Genomic DNA, 22,700 nt, shown 5'->3' on the forward strand with positions numbered 1-22,700 from the left:
CGGCAAGCACGAGGGGGCATAGCTTTAAATTGAGGGGTGAAAGATATAGGACAGATGTCAGAGGTAGTTTCTTTACTCAGAGAGTAGTAAGGGAATGGAACGCTTTGCCTGCAACGATAGTAGATTCTCCAACTTTAGGTACATTTAAGTCGTGATTGGATAAGCATATGGACGTACATGGAATAGTGTAGGTTAGATGGGCTTGAGATCGGTATGACAGGTTGGCACAACATCGCGGGCCGAAGGGCCTGTACTGTGCTGTAATGTTCTATGTTCTATAAGCCCTCTGGTCCCAGACTGTCCCACAGGGGATCACCCATTTAAGACAGATATGGAGGAATTTCTTCTTTCTGAGAATGAGTCTGTGGAATTCTTTACCATAAAGGACAGTCAAGGCTGGTTATTAAGTATATTCAGAAACAAAGAAACAAAGAAGCCTACAGCACAGGAACAGGCCCTTCGGCCCTCCAAGCCTGCGCCGATCAAGATCCTCTGTCTAACCTGTCTTCTATTTTTTAACGGTCTGTGTCCATTTGCCCCCTGCCCATCTATGTACTGTCCAAATACATCTTAAAAGACGCTAACATGTCTGCGTCTACCACCTCCGCTGGCAACGCGTTCTGGGCACCCACCACCCTCTGTGTAAAGAACTTTCCACGCATATCTCCCTTAAACTTTCCTCTCTCACTTTGAGCTCATGACCCCTAGTATTTGAGCCCCCCACTCTGGGGGAAAAAGCTTTTTGCTATTCACCCTGTCTATACCCCTCATGATTTTTAGACCTCAATCAGGTCCCCCCTCAATGTCTGTCTTTCTAATGAAAATAATCCTAATCTATTCAACCTCTCTTCATAGCTAGCACCCTCCATACCAGGCAACATCCTGGTGAACCACCTCTGCACCCTCTCCAAAGCGTCCACATCCTTTTGGTAATGTGGCGACCAGAACTGCACACAGTATTCCAAATGTGGCCGAACCAAAGTCCTATACAGCTGCAACATGACCTGCCAACTCTTGTACTCAATACCCCGCCCAATGAAGGAAAGCATGCCATATGCCTTCTTGACCACCCTATTGACCTGTGTTGTCACCTTCAGGGAACAATGGACCTGAACACCCAGATCTCTCTGTTCATCAATTTTCCCTCGGACTTTTTCATTTACTGTATAGTTCGCCCTTGAATTTGATCTTCCAAAATGCATCACCTCGCATTTTCCCGGATCGAACTCCATCTGCCATTTATCTGCCCAACTCTCCAGTCTATCTATATTCTGCTGTAATCTCTGACAGTCCCCTTCACTATCAGCTACTCCACCAATCTTCATGTCATCAGCAAACTTGCTGATCAGACCACCTACGCTTTCCTCCAGATCATTTACATATATCACAAACAACAGTGGTCCCAGCACAGATCCCTGTGGAACACCACTAGTCACAGGTCTCCAATTTGAGAAACTCCCTTCTGCTACTACTGTCTCCTGTTGCCCAGCCAGTTTTTTTATCCATCTAGCTAGCACACCCTGGACCCCATGTGACTTCACTTTCTCTATCAGCCTGCCATGGGGAACCTTATCAAACGCCTTACTGAAGGTTGAGAAAGATCATTAATCTGTAAAGGAATCAAGGGAAAGACAGGAAAGTGGATCATAGAATCCCCGTAGCATGTAAACAGGCCCTTTAGCCCAACAAGTCCACACTGACCCTCGGAGCATTCCACCCAGACACAATTCCCAATAACCCACTTAATCTACACATCCCTGAACACTACGGGCAATTGAGCATGGCCAGTCCACCTACCCTGTACATCTATGGACTGCGGGAGGAAATGGGAGCACCCAGAGGAAACCCACGCAGTCACTGGGAGAAAGTGCAAACTCCTCACAGACAGTCGCTCGAAGGTGGAATTGAACCCGGATCCCTGGCACTGTGAGTCAGCAGTGCTGACCACTAAGCCACCGTGCCGCCCTAGTTGAAGATAAGCAGATGTGAGGAACTTTTCCCCACTTCTGACCCTACAATGGAGGGAGCATCGTTGATGAATCAGCTGAAGGTGGTTGGGCCTAGGACACTCCCCTGAGAAACTCCTACAGTGATGTTCTGGAGCTGAGATGACTGACCTCCAACAAGTCATACCATACTAGAAATGTAAACCCTGTGTCTCCCTTTATAGATGCAGCCAGACCTGCTCAGCTTTTTCAGCACTGCTGAACAGGTACTGTTTGATAGTATTGTTGATGACACCCTCCATCACTTCACTGGTGATCGAGAGTAGACCGATGGGGAAAATTTGTATGGGTTAGTTTTGTCCTTTTTTATGTACTGGGCATACCTGGGCAATTTTCCCTACTTGTCGGGTAGATGCCAGTGTAGCTGTTTTGAAACAGGTTAGTGAGTATGTGATCTCATGGCTATTGCGGTGGCACCTTATCAGATACCTTCAGGAAATCCAAGTACGACACTTTGCCAGATTTCCTTTGATCCACCTTGATTCTTACTTTCTTAGAGAACTTGAATAATTTATTCAAGCGTGATTTCCTTTTTACAAAGTTATGTTGACCTTAAAATTATTTTTATTAAGATTTTCTAACTGTGGCAGCGCATAGCAGGACTGATAACAATGTTATGAGCTTTTTATTTCTTTTGTCTCCACAGATATCCCTGAAATTCCTGAAAGTATTAAATTCTGCAAGTCTCTAGAAATAGCTGATTTCAGTGGGAACCCCCTTTCAAGGTACAGTGACATGTTCCAGAAACATCAAAGGGTTAGAAATGTAGAAAATAGAAGTTGGAGTATGCCATTCACCCTCCTAAGCTTTCTCTGCTATTTGTAACACGGCTGATTTTACAATTCAGTACCCTGTTCCCGCTTTCTCCCCATGCCCTTTGGTCCTTACCGTCCCAACGCTGTGTCAAATTCCTTAAAATTATAGAGCCATTCTGTATTGAAACAGACCCTTTGGTCCAATCCCTCATATTTATGCATGAAATGTGGTCTGTGTCTCTTGCCTCTCTGGTGGAGGAGTGGCAGATGGGTCTGTTTGCCTTGGGAAGGAGTGGTGGGTGGGTCTGTCTCTGCGCGCCTGGGGGAGGAGTGACGGGGGTGTCCGTCTCTCTGTGTACCTGGGGAGGAGTGGTGGATGGGTCTGTCTCTGCGTGCCTGGGGGAGGAGTGACGGGGGAGTCCGTCTCTCTGTGTACCTGGGGAGGAGTGGTGGGTGGGTCTGTCTCTGCATGCCTGGGGGAGGAGTGACAGGGGTGTCTGTCTCTGTGTACCTGGGGAAGGAGATGTTGGAAGGACCATTTCTCTATTTGCCCCACTGGGAGGGGTGTGTTTGTGTGTGCATATTTTTGTGCTTGGGCAGAGATCTGCCTCTATTTGTGTGCCAAGGGAGAGTAGGAAGAATAAATCCTTGAGGATGCATGTGATCTGGCTGTGGTGCTGGATAAGGCCAGTTGAGCCCTTGAAGCTCGGATCTTGGCTGACCCAAAACTCTTCACGTCCACTTTCCTGCCTTTGCCCCGTAACCATGGATTCCCTGACTGATCAAGAACCTATCAATCTCAACCTGAAATGTGCACAAGTTCTGTGCCCCCATGGCAAGGAGTTTCTCCTTAGACCAGTTTTAAATTGGTGCCCCTTCATTCTGAGACTGCGCCTTCTAATCCTAGCCTGTACCATGAGGGTAGGCATCCTCTCAGCATTTACTGTGCCAAGTCCCCTTAGATTCTGAAAGAACTGTGGATGTTACAAATCAGGAACAAAAACAGAAGTTGCTGGAAAAGCTCAGCAGGTCTAGAAGCATCTGTGAAGAAAAATGTGAGGAACAGTCACTGGGCCTGAAACGTTAACTCTCATTTTTTTCTCTTGCTTTTTATGCAACTTTATATGTTTATACGAACATTAACAGCAACTTTTGATTTTGTTCCTTAAGAATCCAATATGTTTCAATGAGATCGCTTCTTATTCTTCTGAACTCCTGTGAGCAGATTCTGAAGCTGTTTGGCAATTTCACATAAAATAATCCAATGAGATTATGGTTAATCATTTTATGGTTTCAAGACCACTTTGTTCTGTCAGCCCTCAACCTCATTGTTATCAAAGGTCTGTCCATCTCGCAGCAGTCACTACCTGTCCCGACAGCAATCCCGTCACCTGATATTCATGTTGTTTGTCTTGCAGGCTGCCTGATGGGTTCACCCAGCTCCGAATCCTTGCACACCTCTCCCTCAATGATGTCTCCCTACAGTCTCTGCCAAATGACATTGGGAAGTAAGTGAATAACAAGATTTGGTGACAAATACAAATGGCGGTGTATTGAAAATAGACTGAGAGCTGGTTTTGAGGCAGCCTGGCCAGCGTGACGTATCTGTCAATGTGCACTTTCTTGCAACATCGTCACATTGCCTGTAGAAGCCATTAGGCGGGCCATTGTATCTGCCTTACCACTCCAAAAGAATATATAAACATACAAAATAGGAGGAGCAGCAGACCATTTGGTCCCTCAAGTGCATTCCAATGTTCAATGCACCCCCTTATTTTTAATTTTTTTGTAATGATCACTTCCTCAATTAATCAGTTTATAGGTTATCCCTTCACTTGTTATTCAGTTATTAATGCTTTACTCACACCATCTGACACTTCTGGTCACCTGTAGAGACTCATTATTCCACCTGTCGACACTCCAGTTACGCCATTTGTACAATCTTTTGATCTCTCTGCCTGTAAATTGTGTAGCTGTATGCTTCTCTTCACTCCACCTGGTGAAGGAGCAGAGCTTCAAAAGCTTGTGATTTCAAATAAACCTGTTGGACCATAACCTGGTGTTATGTGATTCCTGATCAGCACCATTAAGATCCCAGCTGATCTAATTGTGATCTCATTCCACTTCCTGCCTGATCCCCAAGTAAGCTCGACTCCTCTGCCAAACAAAACTCTTGCTAACATGATGTTGATAGTTCAGCCTTGAGTGCTGTCTGGAGAATTCTACAGACTGGTGACCCTCTGAGAGAAACTGTCATCTCCATCTTAATAGGATGCCTTTTTGTTTTTGCAAGTGAGTTTTAGTCTTCCCTTCAAGTGGAAACATCCTCATGGTATCCACATGATCCAGTCCTTTTCAAGGTGGTTAATGTTTCAATAAGATCACCTGATATTATTTTAAACTCCAATGATGAGGATTAGTGTTAAAATGGAGGGGAACTTGCAGATCATGGTATTCCCTTATAATTGCTGCTGTTGTCCTTCTAGATGGTACTGGCTTGGAAAGTGCTGTTGAAGGAATATTTTGTGAAATTGATTTGGTAGTCTTAGAAGTCTGTCCACCTCTGATCAATCATTAGTCTCTGCTGATTTGAGTAATGCTGCTTTTTATTAGGAACCAGCCTTAATTTCTCTATATAACAGACAATGTGCCCTATGTGCAGTTTCTTAATCACTGAGATAAATCTTTGCTGGTAATTATTTTTTAAAAAATTGTCTGGAGCATTAGTATAATGGCATTTCCATTGCCCTGCCTTTTAACATAATTACCCAACACATGGTGTGAGCTGTGCATTCACACACACTTACCTTCATTCAGGTCGGAAACATTGTTCTTACTTATACCTGTTGTTTTGTAGCTTGGCCAACCTGGTGACACTGGAACTTCGAGAGAACTTGTTGAAGACACTGCCAACGTGAGTGGCTCTTTAATAACTTTCATGTAACACTCACTGGATTGCTAGACTGTCTCAGTGCTTGCTGCTGTGTGTTGGCTTTTCCAGCCTTTCCCTGTGAATGGGTGAAAGTCTGTTACCTCCTTTCTCCCAATCCTTTCAGGTTCCTTACCCACGATCATGCAGATGCTGGGACCCTTTCACATATGAGCAAGCCCTTCAGTGTTTGCAGGGAGAGCCATTGACATGAACAGTGTGCAGATGTCTGTTCTTACCCTAATTGTTATTAGTTTATTGTCATCATGGTGAGTGCAGCTGATGGAATTATTCCTTTCCCCCACTAATCCCAAAGAATTTCACAAACAGAGGTACTTTGTGAAATGCAGTTCCCTATTCAAATTAAGCAGCTTATTTATTCAGAGCAAACCCCTAGGCAATGTTGGCAAAAAGGTAAGATAATCATGCTTTTGGTGGTGAGTAGGAACGTACATTAGCTGAGAGATTTGGAGAACTTCCCGATGCTGCATGTCAGCTCCTGTGTATCTGTAAGGACCTTGTGAAGTTGTAGGAATTTCCGTCAAGCAAAATTGCGGTTAAAGTCACCAAAGTTTACGGTACAGAAGGAGGCTATTCAATCCATCTTGCCTGTACTGGCTTCTGAAAGAGCCACTCAGCTCATCCCATTCTCCAGCCCTATCTCTGTAACTCTCTAACTTTATCTGAAGGGTCTAGGCCCGAAACGTCAGCTTTTGTGCTCCTAAGATGCTGCTTGGCCTGCTGTGTTCATCCAGCTTCACACTTCATTATCTCAATATTCATCCAGTTTTCTTCTGAAACCTCCAATGGAATCCACCTGCACCACTCTCCCAGGAAGCGCAAACCAAATCCTAGCAACTCTTGAGGAAGGAAGTTTCCCCCTCATCTCATTCTCAACTCTTTTGCTGACAGCCTTGAAGTTGTGACCCGAGTTATCCCCCTAGAGTAGAGGACAAGAGGCCATTTAGCCAGTGTGCCTATACTGGTGACCTTATGGGGGTTGATTAAAATCATGAGAGAGATGGATGAGGTGAATGGCAAATGCCTTTTCCTTAAGATGGGGGATTTCAGGACTAGGGGACGTATTTTTATGGTGGGAGGAGAAAGATTTAACAATGGGCATGAAGGGCAACTTTTCTTAGTGTTTAAAGTGTGGAATGAACTGCTAGGGGAAGTGGTGAATGCAGGTACAGTTACAACGTTCAAAAGGTGTTTGGACAAGTTCATGAATAGGGAATGTCTGGAAGGATGTGGGACTAGTTTAGTTTGGGATTATGGTTGGCATGGACTGGTTGGATTCAAGGGCCTGTTTCCATGCTGTATGACTCTGACAGTAGCCATTCAGCCTGATTGAATTTTTTGGAATTGGTCTTTAGCACTGACAGTCATGGCTGTTCAAATGTAAATCCAAGTAGTTTAGACCATAGAGCTGTGTTGCACAGGAACGGGCCCCGTGGCCCAAGATGTTGCACCGAACATGATGCCAAATCAAACTAATCCCTTTTGCCTGCCCTTAGTCCATATCCCTCCATTCTTTACATACTTGTGTTTATGTAAATGTCCCTGAAATGTGCCTATTGTATCTGCCTCCACCACCACCCCGGCAGTGTGTTCTAGACTTCTACCATTCTCAGTGTTTAAAAAAACTTGCCCCTCACATCTCCTTTCAACTCCCCCCACTAACTTAAATGCATGCCCCCTAGTATTAGACTTTTCAACTCTTCGGGGGCGTTGACTTCCAAAGTAACATTGACTTCAAACCCTACCTACACGTCTCATAATTTTATAAATGTTCATCAAGGCCCCCTGAGCCTCCACTGTTCCAGAGAAAACAACCCAAGTTTTTTTAGCCTCTCCTTAATAGCTCATACCCTCTAATCCAGGCAGCTTCCTGGTAAAGCTCTTCCGGACCCTCTTCAAAGCCTCCACATCCCTCCTGTAATGGGCAAATACAACTTTGCAAATGTCATTTGAGGATTTCTTGTTTTACCACCCCATTCTCTTCTCTCTTTCTCTCTCTTCACCACCACCACCATCCCCCCCGCCCGCCACCTCCAGCACCCCCCTTCTCTCTTTTTCTCCCCATTCCCACTTAGACCCGTCTTCTCCTTGTCTCACCTGTTTCTGATTGGGTTCTCTGCTCTCCACTGGGCTCAGCCCCTGGTCAGAACTGATCCCAGTCTTGATTGTGTTCCATCTTTGCCTGATAATCTCTTTGGATCTTTGGATTTCTGCTATCTGTCTCAGGGTCCCAACGGGCATTAGTGCTCCGCCCCACCCCCTCGGGGTCCCCATGGGTGTTGCCCCTCAACCCACCATCTGAGTCCCAATTAGTTACAAGGAATGGTTTAGCTTATCAGGCTGCATGCCTGGTTTGTGATGCAGAGTGATACCAACATCATGGGTTCAATTCCCACAGTAGCAGAGGGCGCTGTCCTCCTCAACCCCTCCCCTTGCCTGAGGCATGGTGACCCTCGGGTAAACCCATCACCAGTTGTCTCTCCTAACTGAGAGAGAAGCCTACAGTCTGATAAGACGCTGGCACCTTTCCCATTTTTTAGTTACAATTGTTTTGTTTGTCCTGCAGGTCCCTATCTTTCCTGGTGAAGCTGGAGGAGTTAGATCTTGGCAGCAATGAACTGGAAGTACTGGTGAGGAATTGGTTTGTCTTGGTTGCTGGCATCCAGCTCTGTATTAGCCCCTGTGGGGACATGTGCCTGTACATGTACATATTGACCCAGTTTAACATGTAGTTGTCACTTTGTCAATCTTAGGACTTTTACCCCCCAGTTCTTAGGGATATTTGATTCAAAGAAGTAATAGTCAGAGTTAAGCGATTCCACAACCAACAGATCAGACCTACATCCTGTAGTTCTGCCACATCCCATCGTGAATGGTGGAGGAGGAGGCTCCACAAATATCCCCATCCTCAATGATGGAAGAGCTCAAGCTGATACATTTTGTGACAGTATTAGGCGGAAGAACCATGTGGATGATCCATCTTGTCCTTCTCCCGAAAGGCCTCACCATCACAGATACCAGTCTTTAATAATTTGTTTTACGGATACTTTGAAGTGAAATACTAAAGGACCCTAGGAAATACAGAAGATCACAGACACCTTGGCGTGCATATCCACAGATCTTTGAAGTCAACGGGACAATTTGCTAAGGCCTTTAAGAAGGCATGTGGGAGATCTGCCTTTATTAATTAGGGCATTGAATACAAGAGCAGGGAGGTTATGATGGAGCTGCATCTGACATTGGTTGGGTCACACCTGGAGTACTGTGTGCAGTTCTGGTCATCACACCAAGAAGGACATGATTGCATTAGAGACGGTGCAGAGGTTGTTGCCAAGATGGAGTGATTCAGCAATGACTAGGGACTAAATAGGCTGGAACCAACAAAACCATGAATCACTGGAGAAACTCTGCTGTGTGATAGCATATGTGGATAGAAAACAGTTAACATTTTGAATCCACTGACAATTGTGAATCTCAATAGTAATGCCCTGGAAGAACGTAGAGAATCCAGGAAATTGCGTAAAAATGAAATTCAGAGCACAAAGAGACAACATGAAATAACACTGGTAAACAAAATAAGGGAAAATCCAAAGGGGGATGGGGTGAGGGTTCTGGAATAAATAGGGAGAGAGGGGGAGGCGGACCGAAGATGGAGAGAAAAGAAGATAGGTGGAGAGGAGAATATAGGTGGGGAGGTAGGGAGGGGATAGGTCAGTCCAAGGAAGACAGACAGGTCAAGGAGGTGGGATGAGGTTAGTAGGTAGGAGATGGAGGTGCGGCTTGGGGTGGGAGGAAGGGATGGGTGAGAGGAAGAACAGGTTAGGGAGGCAGAAACAGGCTGGACTGGTTTTGGGATGCAGTGGGGGGAGGGGACGAACTGGGCTGGTTTTGGGATGCGGTGGGGGAAGGGGAGATTTTGAAGCTGGTGAAGTCCACATTGATACCATTGGGCTGCAGGGTTTCCAAGTGGAATATGAGTTGCTGTTCCTGCAACCTTCGGGTGGCATCATTGTGGCACTGCAGGAGGCCCGTGATGGACATGTCATCTAAGGAATGGGAGGGGGCGTAGAAACGGTTCGCAACTGGGAGGTACAGTTGTTTATTGCGAACCGAGCGGAGGTGTTCTGCAAAGCGGTCCCCAAGCCTCCGCTTGGTTTCCCCAAAGTAGAGAAAGCCACAACGGGTACAATGGATACAGTACACCACATTGGCAGATGTGCAGGTGACTCTCTGCTTAATATGGAAAGTCATCTTGGGGCCTGGGATAGGGGTGAGGGAGGAGGTGTGGGGGCAAGTGTAGCACTTCCTGCGGTTGCAGGGGAAGGTGCTGGGTGTGGTGGGGTTGGAGGGCAGTGTGGAGTGGACAAGGGAGTCCCGGAGAGAGTGGTCTCTCCGGAAAGCAGACAAGGATGGGGATGGAAAAATGTCTTGGGTGGTGGGGTCGGATTGTAGATGGCGGAAGTGTCGGAGGATGACGCATTGTATTAAGCAGAGGTTCACCTGCACATCTGCCCGTGTGGTATAATGTATCCATTGTACCCGGTGTGTCTTCCTCTACGTTGGGGAAACCAAGCGGAGGCTAGGGGACTGCTTTGCAGAACACCTTCGCTCGGTTCGCAACAAACAACTGCACCTCCCAGTCGCGAACCATTTTAATTCTCCCTTCCATTCTTTAGATGACATGTCCATCATGGGCCTCCTGCAGTGCCACAATGATGCCACCCGAAGGTTGCAGAAACAGCAACTCATATTCCGCTTGGGAACCCTGCAGCCCAATGGTATCAATGTGGACTTCACCAGCTTCAAAATCTTCCCTTACCCCACCGCATCCCAAAACCAGCCCAGTTTGTCCCCTCCCCCCACTGCACCACACAACCAGCCCAGCTTTTCCCCTCCCACCACTGCATCCCAAAACCAGTCCAGCCTGTTTCTGCCTCCCTAACCTGTTCTTCCTCTCACCCATCCCTTCCTCCCACCTCAAGCTGCACCTCCATTTCCTACCTACTAACCTCATCCCACCTCCTTGACCTGTCCGTCTTCCCTGGACTGACCTATCCCCTCCCTACCTCTCCACCTATACTCTCCTCTCACCTGTCTTCTTTTCTCTCCATATTCGGTCTGCCTCCCCCTCTCTCCCTATTTATTCCAGAACCCTCACCCCATCCCCCTCTCTGATGAAGGGTCTAGGCCCAAAATGTCAGCTTTTGTGCTCCTGAGATGCTGCTTGGCCTGCTGTGTTCATCCAGCTTCACACATTGTTATCTTGGATTCTCCAGCATCTGCAGTTCCCATTATCACAAGGGAAAATCCAAAGGTATTTTATGCATATGTAAGGTGTATGGAGAGAACCAACAGAAATAACTAGGCCTGAAGTATCAGTTTGGATCTGGAAGACATAACTGAGGTGCTAAAATGTGAGGCTGGATGAACACAGCAGGCCAAGCAGCATCTCAGGAGCACAAAAGCCTAGGCCCGAAACGTCAGCTTTTGTGCTCCTGAGATGCTGCTTGGCCTGCTGTGTTCATCCAGCCTCACATTTTATTATCTTGGAATCTCCAGCGTCTGCAGTTCCCATTATCTCTGATAACTGAGGTGCTAATGAGTACTTTACACCAGTACTCACTGTAGGGAAGGATGATGTAGGTGTAGAAATCAGGGATGGGGTCTGTGATGAACATGAATAAATTAGCATTGAGAGGGAAGTGATATTCAAAGGTTTTTCCGACCTTAAAGCAGTTAAGTCACCAGGACCAAATGAAATGTGTCCCAATTACTGTGAGAGGTAAAGGAGAATTTGCTGAGACCTGAATTAATTTTCAAATTCTTTCTGGCGACAGGAGGGATGCCAGGGAGCTGGAAAACCAATGTGTTCTCATTATTTGAGAAGAATTGTTAGGATAAATCAGAACTACAGGCCAATGAGCCCAACAACTATGGCAGGGAATCTATTAGAAAAAAAGTCTGAGAACTGGTGAAAAATCAGTTTATTTTTTAAAAGAACATGCTGCATGCTAGTTTTAATCAGAGAAAAGCATGTTATTCAGAGAGAATAGGCTTATATAAGAAGCAGTGATGGTTGGTAATCGCCTAAAAAGTCAGGGCAGAAGGAAATAATTCCTGAATGGCTTTGAAAGTAATAAGAGAAAAGCTTCAAAAATGGAAAGTTTTAGTGTCAGAGATGGCAATGTTGATTGTTCATGTCTAAGAAGCACATGTTTAACAGAAGGAGGGAGTGAACTCCTGTGAGGAGGATGCTTCGTGTGATTTGGATAGGCTGAGTCAATGGGCAAATATTTGGCAGAGTGTAACATGAGGTCATACACTTGGGGAGCCAAAGCGAGAAGGTAGATTATTATCTGAATGGTGATAGATTGGGAAAGGGGAAGATGTAATGAGAGCTGGGTACCTGCTTAGATCACTCACTGAAGGTAAGCATGTAAATGCAGATGCAGTAAGGAAGGCAAATGTTATATTGGCCTTTATAGTGAGAGGATTGAAGTGCAGGAGCAGGGATGTCTTCATAGAATTGTACTGGGCCTTGGTGAGACCACACCAGGAGTATTGTGTGTAGTTTCTTATCTGGGCAAAGATGTTCTGGTGATGGAGGGAGTGCAGTGAAGGTTTACCACACTGATTCCTGGGATGCCACGACTGCTGTTTGAGGAGTGATTGAAAGATCAGGATTATATTTGCTGGGAGAAGATTGTGGAGCTCTCAGAAACCTGTAAAATGCTGGCAGTACTAGACAGTCGATGTGGGAAGGATATTCCTGATGATCAGAGTGTCCAAAATCAGGTGTCACGGTCTAAGGATACAGGTTGACCATTTTGAACAAAGATGAAAAAAGTCCTCACCCAGAGAGCAGTGCATGTGTGGAGTGCATAGCCACATAAAGCTGTTGAGGCCAACATGGTCCATTTGCAGAAATGAGTTGGATCTGAATGTAAGGTGTGTGGTTAGTAAGTTTGCAGATGACACCAAACCAGGGCAGACCAAGATGAATGGTTTCTAGAAGTGAAATCACAGGTAGACAGGGTAGTAAAGAAGGCGTCTGGCATACTTGCGAACATTGGTCGGAACACTGACTACAGGAGTTGGGGCATCATTTTGTGGCTGTACAGGACATTGGTGAGGCTGCTTTTGGAATACTGCACATAAATGATTTGAATGAAAATTTAGAAGGCATGGTTAGTAAGCTTGCAAAATATATCAAGATTGTTTGTAAAATGAACAGTGAAGTAGGTTGTCTAAGAGTACAATGAGGCCATGATTAGTTGAGCCAGTTGCCTGAAGCATGGCAGATGGAGGTATTATGTTTTGGTAAAACAAACATGGGCAGGATTTTACAATTAATGGTAGGGACCTGGGTAATGTTGTAGAATAGAGTGCGAAGGGCTCAGGTCCATAATTCTTTGATATTTGTGTCACAGGTTGATTAGGAAGGCATTGAGCATACTTGCCTTCATTGTTCAGACCTTTGTGTATCAGAGTTGGGACATCATGTTGATGTTGTACAGGATGTTAGTGAGGTCTCTTCTAGAGTACTGTATGCAGTTCTGATCACCCTGCTATGGGAAGGATATTATTAAATTGGAGAGTGTTCAGAAAAGAGAGGGGCAAGATTTTAAATGGACCTGCAGGGGTGGGGCAACTTTTTCCACATGGTTCGTATGTGGAACAAGCTACCAGAGGAAGTGGTAGGACCAGTTTCATATGCAACATTTGTAAAACATTTGGACAGATACATGGATAGGAGAGTTTTAGAGGTACGTAGGCCAAATCAGGCAAAAAGGGAACTAGTACATTTTAGGAAATCTGGTCATCATGGGTGAGTTGTGCTGAAGGATCTATTTCCATGTTGTATGAGTCTCTGACTCTGTCCTTCTCCTTTGTGAATAATGATGAAAATTATTCATTTTAGACCTCACTGACTTCCTCAGGGTCTACGCATAAATACCCTTTTCTTTCACTGAGTGCATCTATCCTTTCTGGAGTTACCTTCTTGCTCCTTATATCCATAAAAACGCCTTGAGATTTTCCTTAATCCTGCTTGCCAAAGTCATTTCATGGCTGCTTTTAGCGCACGTAATTCCTTGTTTGAGTTCTTTCCTACTACCTTTGTATTCTTTGAGGGCTCTGCCTGTCTTCAGTTTCCTAAACGTTACATATGCTTCCCTTTTCTTTCTGACTAAGCTCTCAATTTCTCCTACAGTCATTGAGTCCTACAGCACGGAGACAGTCCCTTCAGCCCAAAACGGCCCATGCCCGACCAAAATGTCCATCCACATTAACCCCATTTCCCTGCACTTGGCCATATCCTTCTGAATCTTTCCTATCCATGTGTTTATCCAAATGCCTTTTAAATGTTAATGTACCTGCTTCGACCACTTCCGCTGGCAGTTCATTCCATGTGTGTACCACCCTCTGTGTTTTTTAAAAAAAAGTTGCCCCTCAGGTTCCCATGTATTCTTTCCCCTCTTACCTTAAACTGATGGTGTCTAGTCCTCATCAAAGACCTTACTGAAAACTATGATAACAAAGTGTGGAGCTGGATGAACACAGCAGGCCAAGCAGCATCTCAGGAGCACAAAAGCTGATGTTTCGGGCCCAGACCCTTCATCAGAAAAGCTTTTCTGATGAAGGGTCTAGGCCCGAAACATCAGGCCCTGTGCTCCTAAGATGCCGCCCGGCCCGCTGTGTTCATCCAGCTCCACACTTTGTTATCTCAGATTCCCCAGCATCTGCAGTTCCCATTATCTCAAATCAGCGCGTGGTTCAGTCACCAAGTAAAAATTTATTCAGAAATAATGGGAACTGCAGATGCTGGGGAATCTGAGATGGCGGGGTGTGGAGCTGGGTGGGCACGGCGGGCCAGGCGGCATCTTAGGAGCACGGGGCCTGATGTTTCGGGCCTAGACCCTTCATCAGAAAAGCTTTTCTGATGAGGACTCTAGGCCTGGAGTGTCAGCTTTTGTGCTCCTGAGATGCTGCTTGGCCTGCTGTGTTCATCCAGCTCTACACTTTGTTCTCTTGGATTCCCCAGCATCTGCAGTTCCCATTATCTCTATTACTGAAAACTCTATAGTCTATGTCCACTGCTCTTGTCAAACTTCCTGGTCACTTCATCAAAAAACTTTAACAAATTTGTGAGGCATGATCTCCCATGTACAGAGCCATGGTGACTACTCCTAATCAAACCCTGTCTTTCTTTATGCATGTATCTTTTATCCTTCAGAATCATCTTAAGTAACTTATGTAACACAGATGTTAGGCTTACTGGTTTATAGTTTCCAGGATTTTCCTTACTGCCATTCTTGCATAAGGGCACAACATTTGCTACCATCCAGTCTTCGGATCTCTCCCATGGCTAGCGATGATGCAAATATATCAGCTGGGGCCCCTGCAATTTCTTCTGGAGCCTCTTGTGGGGTTCTTGAATATTTCCAGTCAGGTCCTGAATTCTAATCATTTGGCCTTTAAAAGATTTCTGCATGTCAGATGTGGATTTACCCTCAAACAGCTGCTCCCTATCTAAATTCTCCAGTTCCTGCGTAATATTGTGGTACTCAACCCTCCCCAGATGTAATACTGTCACCCAGGGACTACTTTTGTTCATATCTGTAGGTAACTTAAAACTTAGAGAATTATGGTCACTCTTCCTGAAATACACCCCCATTGAAGCCTTAATTCCCTAGCCAGGCTCATAACCTAATCTCAGGCATAGTATGGCCCCATCCTGAGTTGGACTAAAAAGACCACCCTAGAGACACATCTCTACCAACACCACCCATCCCCAGATCAAGCTCCTGATGCTAAGGGCGTTCCAGTGAAAACAACAACCCTATTGTTGAACATTTTTCTACAGTCTGACCACTTACCTGTTCCTGTCTGCTCCACTGGCTGTTGTGAGGCCTGTAGCACAATTCCATCAAAGCGATTGCATCCTGAGCTGTACCAATACGGCTTCGCTGGATGAAGAAACCCCCCCCCCCCCCCCCCCCCCCCCCAGCAAACATGTCGTCCTTCAGTACAGCTACGATATTCTCCCTCATCAGTAATGCAAACTGTCCCACCTCTTTTACATTCATTTCTGTTGTTTCTGAAACATCTAAACCATGTACTGATAAGCTGCCAGTTTTATCTCCCTCTCAACCAAGTCTCCGATAGCTCCAACACCATAGTTACAGGTATTAATCAAATCTCTAACACCTAGGTATGGCCAAGGCAGGGTGCGGTCAGGGCCGCGGGTCTTTGTTCCCCTGATCCTTTGATCTAAAGCTTGGTTCAGTGTGGTCTTCATGCCTCGCTGTGTGACACTGACTCATTTCGGTTCCTTGTTTTGCAGCCGGACACACTTGGAGCTCTGCCAAATTTACGTGAACTCTGGTTAGACAGGAACCAACTTACTGCACTGCCACCGGTAAGAGCAGAGAGCTCCCAAGTAGAAAGAGTTTGAGGTTTCAGTGACATTGAGCTGTCAGTTTACAGGCCTACAGGTGGAGAGCCATGTTGGGGGTATGTTTGGGGATTGAGACAGCGCAATGGGGAGAGAGCAAGGCGGTGGGATTAGTTTGGGGATTGATACAGAGCTATGGGGAGAGAGCGGGCAGTGGGATTAGTTTGGGGATTGATACAGGACTATGGAGAGAGCGGGGCAGTGGGATTAATTTGGGGATTGATACAGGGCTATGGGGAGAGCGTGGGGCAGTGGGATTAATTTGGGGATTGATACAGGGCTGTGGGGAGAGAGCGGGGCAGTGGGATTAGTTTGGGGATTGATACAGGGCTATGGGGAGAGAGCAGGGCTGTGGGATTAATTTAGGGATCAATACGGAGTTTTGGCAAGGGCGCCGGGCAGTGGGATTAGTTTGGGGATTGGTACAGGGTTTTGGGGAGAGACAGGGATTTGTTTAGGTTGTGGAATATAATTCCTGCACTGTTCCTTATTCTAGGAACTGGGAAACCTGAGACGTCTAGTGTGTCTGGATGTTTCAGAAAACAAACTTGAGGCGCTCCCCAATGAGATCAGTGGACTCGTGGCATTGACTGACCTCCTCCTCTCCCAGAACCCTTTGGAATCCATACCAGATGGCATTGGTGCGTAGAGTAACCAGAGAAGTGTACCCAAATCCCTGGGGCTGGGGTGTTGTTCCTAGTACAGAGACACGGACTGCAGGGACCCTTGGTTCAGCTGACTGTGGTGAGAAAATAGGGTTGATCAGTAAGTTTGACGATGATGTAGAAATTGGTAGGCAGTAAATCGTGAAGGGTGTAACCTTAGATTACAGGAGGGCATAGATGGGTGGCAAATGGAATTCAATAGGGATGAGTGTATGAGATGCACTTGGGCAGAACAAACAAGGCCAGGGAATACATGATGAATAGTAGGACCCTACGAAGCACTGAGGATCAGGCGGACCACTCCTTAGGGCATCAGGGCAGATGGATAAAGCGGTTATGAATGTAAATGGGAGATTTATCTTTATTAGCTGAGGCAGAGAGTTCAAGAGTATAAAATGTTGATGAGGCAACAGCCAGTGTGTACCATTCTCAGCCCATATTCTAGGAGGGATGTGATTGTGCTGGAGAGGGTGCAGAGGACATTTACCAGGATATTGTCTGGGCTAGAGGGTTTATGTCAAGAGATTGGACAGAATGGGTTTGTTTTCCTTTGAGTAAAGGAGAGTGAGAGGGAACATGATTGAGATTTAGAAAATTGAGGGGCATATATTTAGGCAATAGGAGCTTTTCCTGATGGAGAGATCAACGACCAAGGGTATAGATTTAAGGGAAGAGGCAGGAGGTTAAGAGGGGATTTGAGGAAAAGCATTTTCACCCAAAGGGTGGTGGGAATCTGGAGCTCACTGCTTGTAAGGGTCACAGAATCAGAGACTCTCACAACATTTAAGCCATCTTTAGATATATAGTTGGAATCCCAAAGCACACGAGGCTGTGGACCAAGTGCTGGGTATAGTAGGAACTGCAGATGCTGGAGAATCTGAGATAACACGGTGTAGACCTGGATGAACACAGCAGGCCAAGCAGGAAAGCGAATTCTTCGGGTCAAACGTCAGCCTTCCTGCTCCTCTGATGCTCCTTGGCCTGCTGTGTTCGTCCAGTTCTACAGCTTGCTACCTTAGAATAGTTAGGTGGCAGTTTTGACCAACGTGGACTCATTGTGGTTGGTTGGGGTGATAGAGTCTCATAGTCATACAGTGTGGAAACAGACCCTTTATGCTGACCACATGCTGACCAGCTACCCTAATTTGATCTAATCCCATTTGGCCCATATCCCTCTAAACACTTCCTATTCATCTACCCACCCAGAAGCCTTTTAAATCTTGTAATTATCTCCACCTCCTCCATTCCTCTGGCAGCTCAATCCAAAGGTGCACCACCTGTGAAAATGTATCCCTCAGGTCCCTTTTAAATCTTTCCCCTTTCACTTAACCCGAAGCCCTCTAGTTTTGGACTCTCCTACACTGAGGAAAAGACCTTGGCTATTTACCCTATCCATACCTGTCATAATTTTAGAAACCTCAAAAAGGTCACCCCTCAGCCTCCGACACTCCAGGGAAAATAGCCCCAGCCTATTCAGCCTCTCCCTCTTGCTCAAACCCTTCAGCCCTGGCAGCCTCTTTGTAAATCTTTTCTGAACTCTTTCAAGTTTAACAACATCCTTCCTATAGAAGGGAGACCAGAATCACATATGGTATTCCAAAAGTGGCCTTATGAATGTCCTATAGAGCTGCAACATGACATCCCAACTCTGATACTCAACGCACTGACCAATTCGGCATACTGCTTTTATCCACTCTTGCGATAAAGTCACATTGGCTTTGCTCGCATGTATTTATCATCCCTGTTTCCCTGGAGAAGGTCTCACATTCCTTTGGGAGTAGTGTTGGCAGGAGGAAATCACGCTGCCAGCTGTCTATTCCTCATCCTCGGGCATAGTTTCCCTGGATTAAATACGGAGCCGAGCTCTTGAATCAGGCCTGCCCTCAAGTTCTCAGATGATCTTCTTGTGATTCCAGGCCAGTTGAAGCAGTTGTCAATTCTGAAGGTGGATCAGAACCGGTTAACAGAACTAACTGAGGCGGTGGGTGAGTGTTTCCACCTGACGGAGCTCATCCTCACTGAGAACCTGCTGACGGTGAGTGGACAATGCTCTGGACTTCATGCTTACGCTGTTTATTTAACACACTGTGTAGGTTCTGTCCCACCTGATCAGGATTTTAAACACATGCCTGAATTACATTCACGTTGGGTCCGACAGCCCAAACTGCTTTCAAGCTATGAGAATTTGTTTTTATAAATGACTTAGATGAGGAGGTTGAGGGGTGGGTTAGTATGTTTGCTGATGACACAGAGGTTGGAGGTGCCGTTGATAGTATCGAGGGCTATTGCAGGCTGCAGCGAGACATTGACAGAATGCAGAACTGGGCTGAGAAATGGCAGATGGAGTTCAACCTGGATAAATGCGAAGTGATGCATTTTGGAAGGTCGAATTTAAATGCTGAATATAGGATTAAAGGCAGGATTCTCGACAGTGTGGAGGAACAGCAGGATCTTGGTGTTCAAGTGCATAGCTCCCTCAAAGTTGCCACCCAAGTGGATAAGGTTGTTAAGAAAGCATATGGTGTTTTGGCTTTCATTAACAGGGGGATCGAGTTTGAGCCACGAGGTTTTGCTGCAGCTCTACAGAACCCTGGTGAGACCACAGTTGGAACATTGCGTCCAGTTCTGGTCACCCTATTATAGGAAAGATGTGGAGGCTTTGGAGAGGGTGCAAAGGAGGTTTACCAGGATGCTGCCTGGACTGGAGGGCTTGTCTTACGAGGAGATGTTGACTGAGCTCGGACTTTTCTGTCTGGAGAGAAGGAGGAAGAGAGGTGACCTGATCGAGATGTACAAGGTAATGAGAGGCATGGATAGAGTTGATAGCCAGAGACTTTTTCCCCAGGGCAGGATTGACTGCCATGAGGGGTCATAGTAGCGAGTTTTGAGAAGATTTGTAGCTCAGCTTGAGTTTCTGGATGTGAGTTTGCTCGCTGAGCTGGAAGGTTAGTTTTCAGACGATTCGTCACCATTCTAGGGAACATCATCAGTGATCCTCCGGTGACGCGCTGGTGTTATGTCCCGCTTTCTACTTATCTGTTTAGGTTTCCTTGGGTTGGTGATGTCATTTCCTGCATTGGTGATGTCATTTCCTGTTCTTTTTCTCAGAGGATGGTAGATTGATTTGGAGCCAATGTGTTTGTTGATGGAGTTCCGGTTGGAATGCCATGCTTCTAGGAATTCTCGTGCGTGTCTCTGTTTAGAACATAGAACATAGAAAAGTACAGCACAGCACAGGCCCTTCGGCCCCTGTGCCGTGGAATAATCCTAATCCAAAAATAAAATAACCTAACCTACATGCCCCTCAATTCACTGCTGTCCATGTGCATGTCCAGCAGTTGCTTAAATGTCACTAATGACTCTGCTTCCACGACTACCACTGGTAAAGTATCCCATGCGCTTCCATGGTGTCCTTCAAACAAACAGACAAAACGGGCCCAGAAACCGTAACCACTCTCCCCTACAGCAAAGACATTCCCGAAATGACTGCCAGACTACTCGGACCTCTTGGCATCAGGGTAGCCCACAAACCCACCAACACACTAAAACAGCAGCTAATGAACTTAAAAGACCCTATACGGAGAACAAGCAAAATGAATGTCATCTACAAAATACCTTGCAAGAACTGTGACAAACACTACATTGGACAAACTGGCAGAAAGCTAGCCACCAGGATACATGAACATCAACTAGCCACAAAACGACAGGACCCACTATCACCCGTATCCTTACATATAGAGGAGGAAGGACACCACTTTGATTGGGACAACACATCCATCCTAGGACAAGCCAAACAGAGACACGCACGAGAATTCCTAGAAGCATGGCATTCCAACCGGAACTCCATCGACAAACACATTGATTTGGAGCCCATCTACCATCCACTGAGAAAAAGGACAGAAAATGACATCACTAACCCAAGGAAACCTAACCAGATAAATATAAAGCGGGACATAACACCAGCGCTTCACCGGAGGCTCACTGATGATGTTACCTAGAATGGTGACGAAACGTCTGAAAACTAACCTTCCAGCTCAGCGAGCAAACTCACATCCAGGGGTAATAGTTTTAAGGTGTTAGGAGGAAGGTATAGAGGAGACATCAGAGGGAGGTTCTTCACCCAGAGAGTTGTAAGCGCATGGAATAGTTTACCAGTGGTATCGTAGAAGCAGAGTCATTAGTGACATTTAAGTGACTGCTGGACATGCACATGGACAGCAGTGAATTGAGGGGAATATAGGTTAGGTTATTTTATTTTTGGATTAGGTGGGCCGAAGGGCCTGTACTGTGCTGTACTTTTCTACATTCTATGTTCTTTGAGAAGGAAGATAGAAGCCAGAGACAATAAGGCTGGGGAAATAATAATGAGGAGCCAGGAAATGGCAGAGGAGCTGAATAAAAACTTTTCATCAAAATTACGGAGTAATCATGAGATGAGGAAATAAAAATGGTAATTATCACTCATGAAAATGTGTCCATGAACCTCTTGGGGTGAAAGGACCAGCCATTCTCTGGACCTGACAGGATGGATCCTGGGATTTGAAGGGAAACAGCTACAGAGACAGTGGATGCACTGGTTGTAACTTTCCTAGAATGCTTACATTCCATAAAAGTCCTAAAGAATTGGAAAACTGCCTGCTAACTCCTGGATTTCCAAAGGAGAGATAAATCAGGCTCAAGTAGTTCGCCGATAACGTGATAGTTGTGTTCTTGTTTGATCTCATGCTGTAAAAAATTGCCGAGATATTGCGATAGAAAATCATTACAACTGTACAGCACAAAGTTTGCATTATCCAAACAGCATCCGCCATTCATCTGTCGTGTCACAGCCAATACACAATAACGAAACAAGTGTTACATAGAACAAAAAAAACATAGAACGTAGAACAGTGCAGCACAGCTCAGGCCCTTCAGCTCACGATGTTGTGTGAACCTGTTATCCTACTAAGATCAATCTACCCTGCATACCCTACAGCTTACTATCCTGCATGTGCATGTCCAAGAGTCGCTTAAAAGTCCCTAAAGTATCTGACTCCACAATCACTGTCGACAGCGCGTTCCACACGCCCACCACTCTGTGTGTGAAGAACCCACCCCTGACATCTCCCCTATATCTTCCTCCATTCAGCTTAACATTATGCCCCCCCCTCATAATAGTCATTTCCACCCTGGGAAAAAGTCTTTGGGTATCCACTCTATTGAGGCTTCTCATCATCTTGTAAACCTGTATCAAGTCACCACTTCTTCGCTCCAATGAGAAAAGCCCTAGCTCCCTCAACCTTTCCTCATAAGACCTGCCTTCCATTCCAGGCAGCATCCTGGTAAATCTCCTCTGCATCCTCTCTAAAGCTTCCATATCTTTCCTGTAATGAGGTGACCTGAACTGAACACAATATTCCAAGTGTGGCCTAACCAGAGTTTTATAGAGCTGCAGCATAACCTTGTGGCTGTTAAACTCAATCCCCCTGCCAATGAACACACCATGTCAACACACCATTTACCTCCTTTATAACCCCATCAACTGGGATAGCAACTTTGAGGGATCTATGGACATGGACCCCAAGATCCCTCTGTTCCTCCACACTGCTGAGGATCCTGCCATTAACCCTGTATCCTGCATTCAAATTCAACCTTTCAAACTGAATCACTTCACACTTTTACCTGTAACTATAAGGCCTACTAGCACAATGTCTGTTTTTGGGAGAATGTTAAGAGTCTATGAGAAAGGATGCAAGCATTTAGGAATCCATAGCATTATCAAGGAGAGTCAGGACAGCTTCATGAAGGGGATGTCATACCTGGTAAATTTACTGGATTTTGTTGAGGTGCAAAAAGCAGAAAAGATAAAATGGGAAGGAGTGGATGCAA

The 22,700-nt window shown here is 45.7% G+C and overlaps 1 protein-coding gene across 12 annotated transcripts in view; it reads left to right on the forward strand.

Annotated features, from left to right (window-relative positions):
• The window catches only part of scrib (scribble planar cell polarity protein), a 222,455-nt gene that overhangs the window by 56,109 nt on the left and 143,646 nt on the right, over positions 1–22,700 (forward strand). For all 12 annotated transcript variants that reach the window (XM_059640836.1, XM_059640869.1, XM_059640855.1 and 9 more), the window contains exons 3-9: positions 2,653–2,731; positions 4,180–4,269; positions 5,619–5,675; positions 8,278–8,341; positions 16,057–16,131; positions 16,664–16,808; positions 18,749–18,867. In XM_059640836.1, the coding sequence (XP_059496819.1) occupies positions 2,653–2,731; positions 4,180–4,269; positions 5,619–5,675; positions 8,278–8,341; positions 16,057–16,131; positions 16,664–16,808; positions 18,749–18,867 (629 nt within the window). The remainder of the gene's footprint in view (positions 1–2,652; positions 2,732–4,179; positions 4,270–5,618; positions 5,676–8,277; positions 8,342–16,056; positions 16,132–16,663; positions 16,809–18,748; positions 18,868–22,700) is intronic.

The sequence above is a fragment of the Stegostoma tigrinum genome, chromosome 2 (genome assembly GCF_030684315.1).
Source record: "Stegostoma tigrinum isolate sSteTig4 chromosome 2, sSteTig4.hap1, whole genome shotgun sequence".
Taxonomy (NCBI): Eukaryota; Metazoa; Chordata; class Chondrichthyes; order Orectolobiformes; family Stegostomatidae; genus Stegostoma; species Stegostoma tigrinum.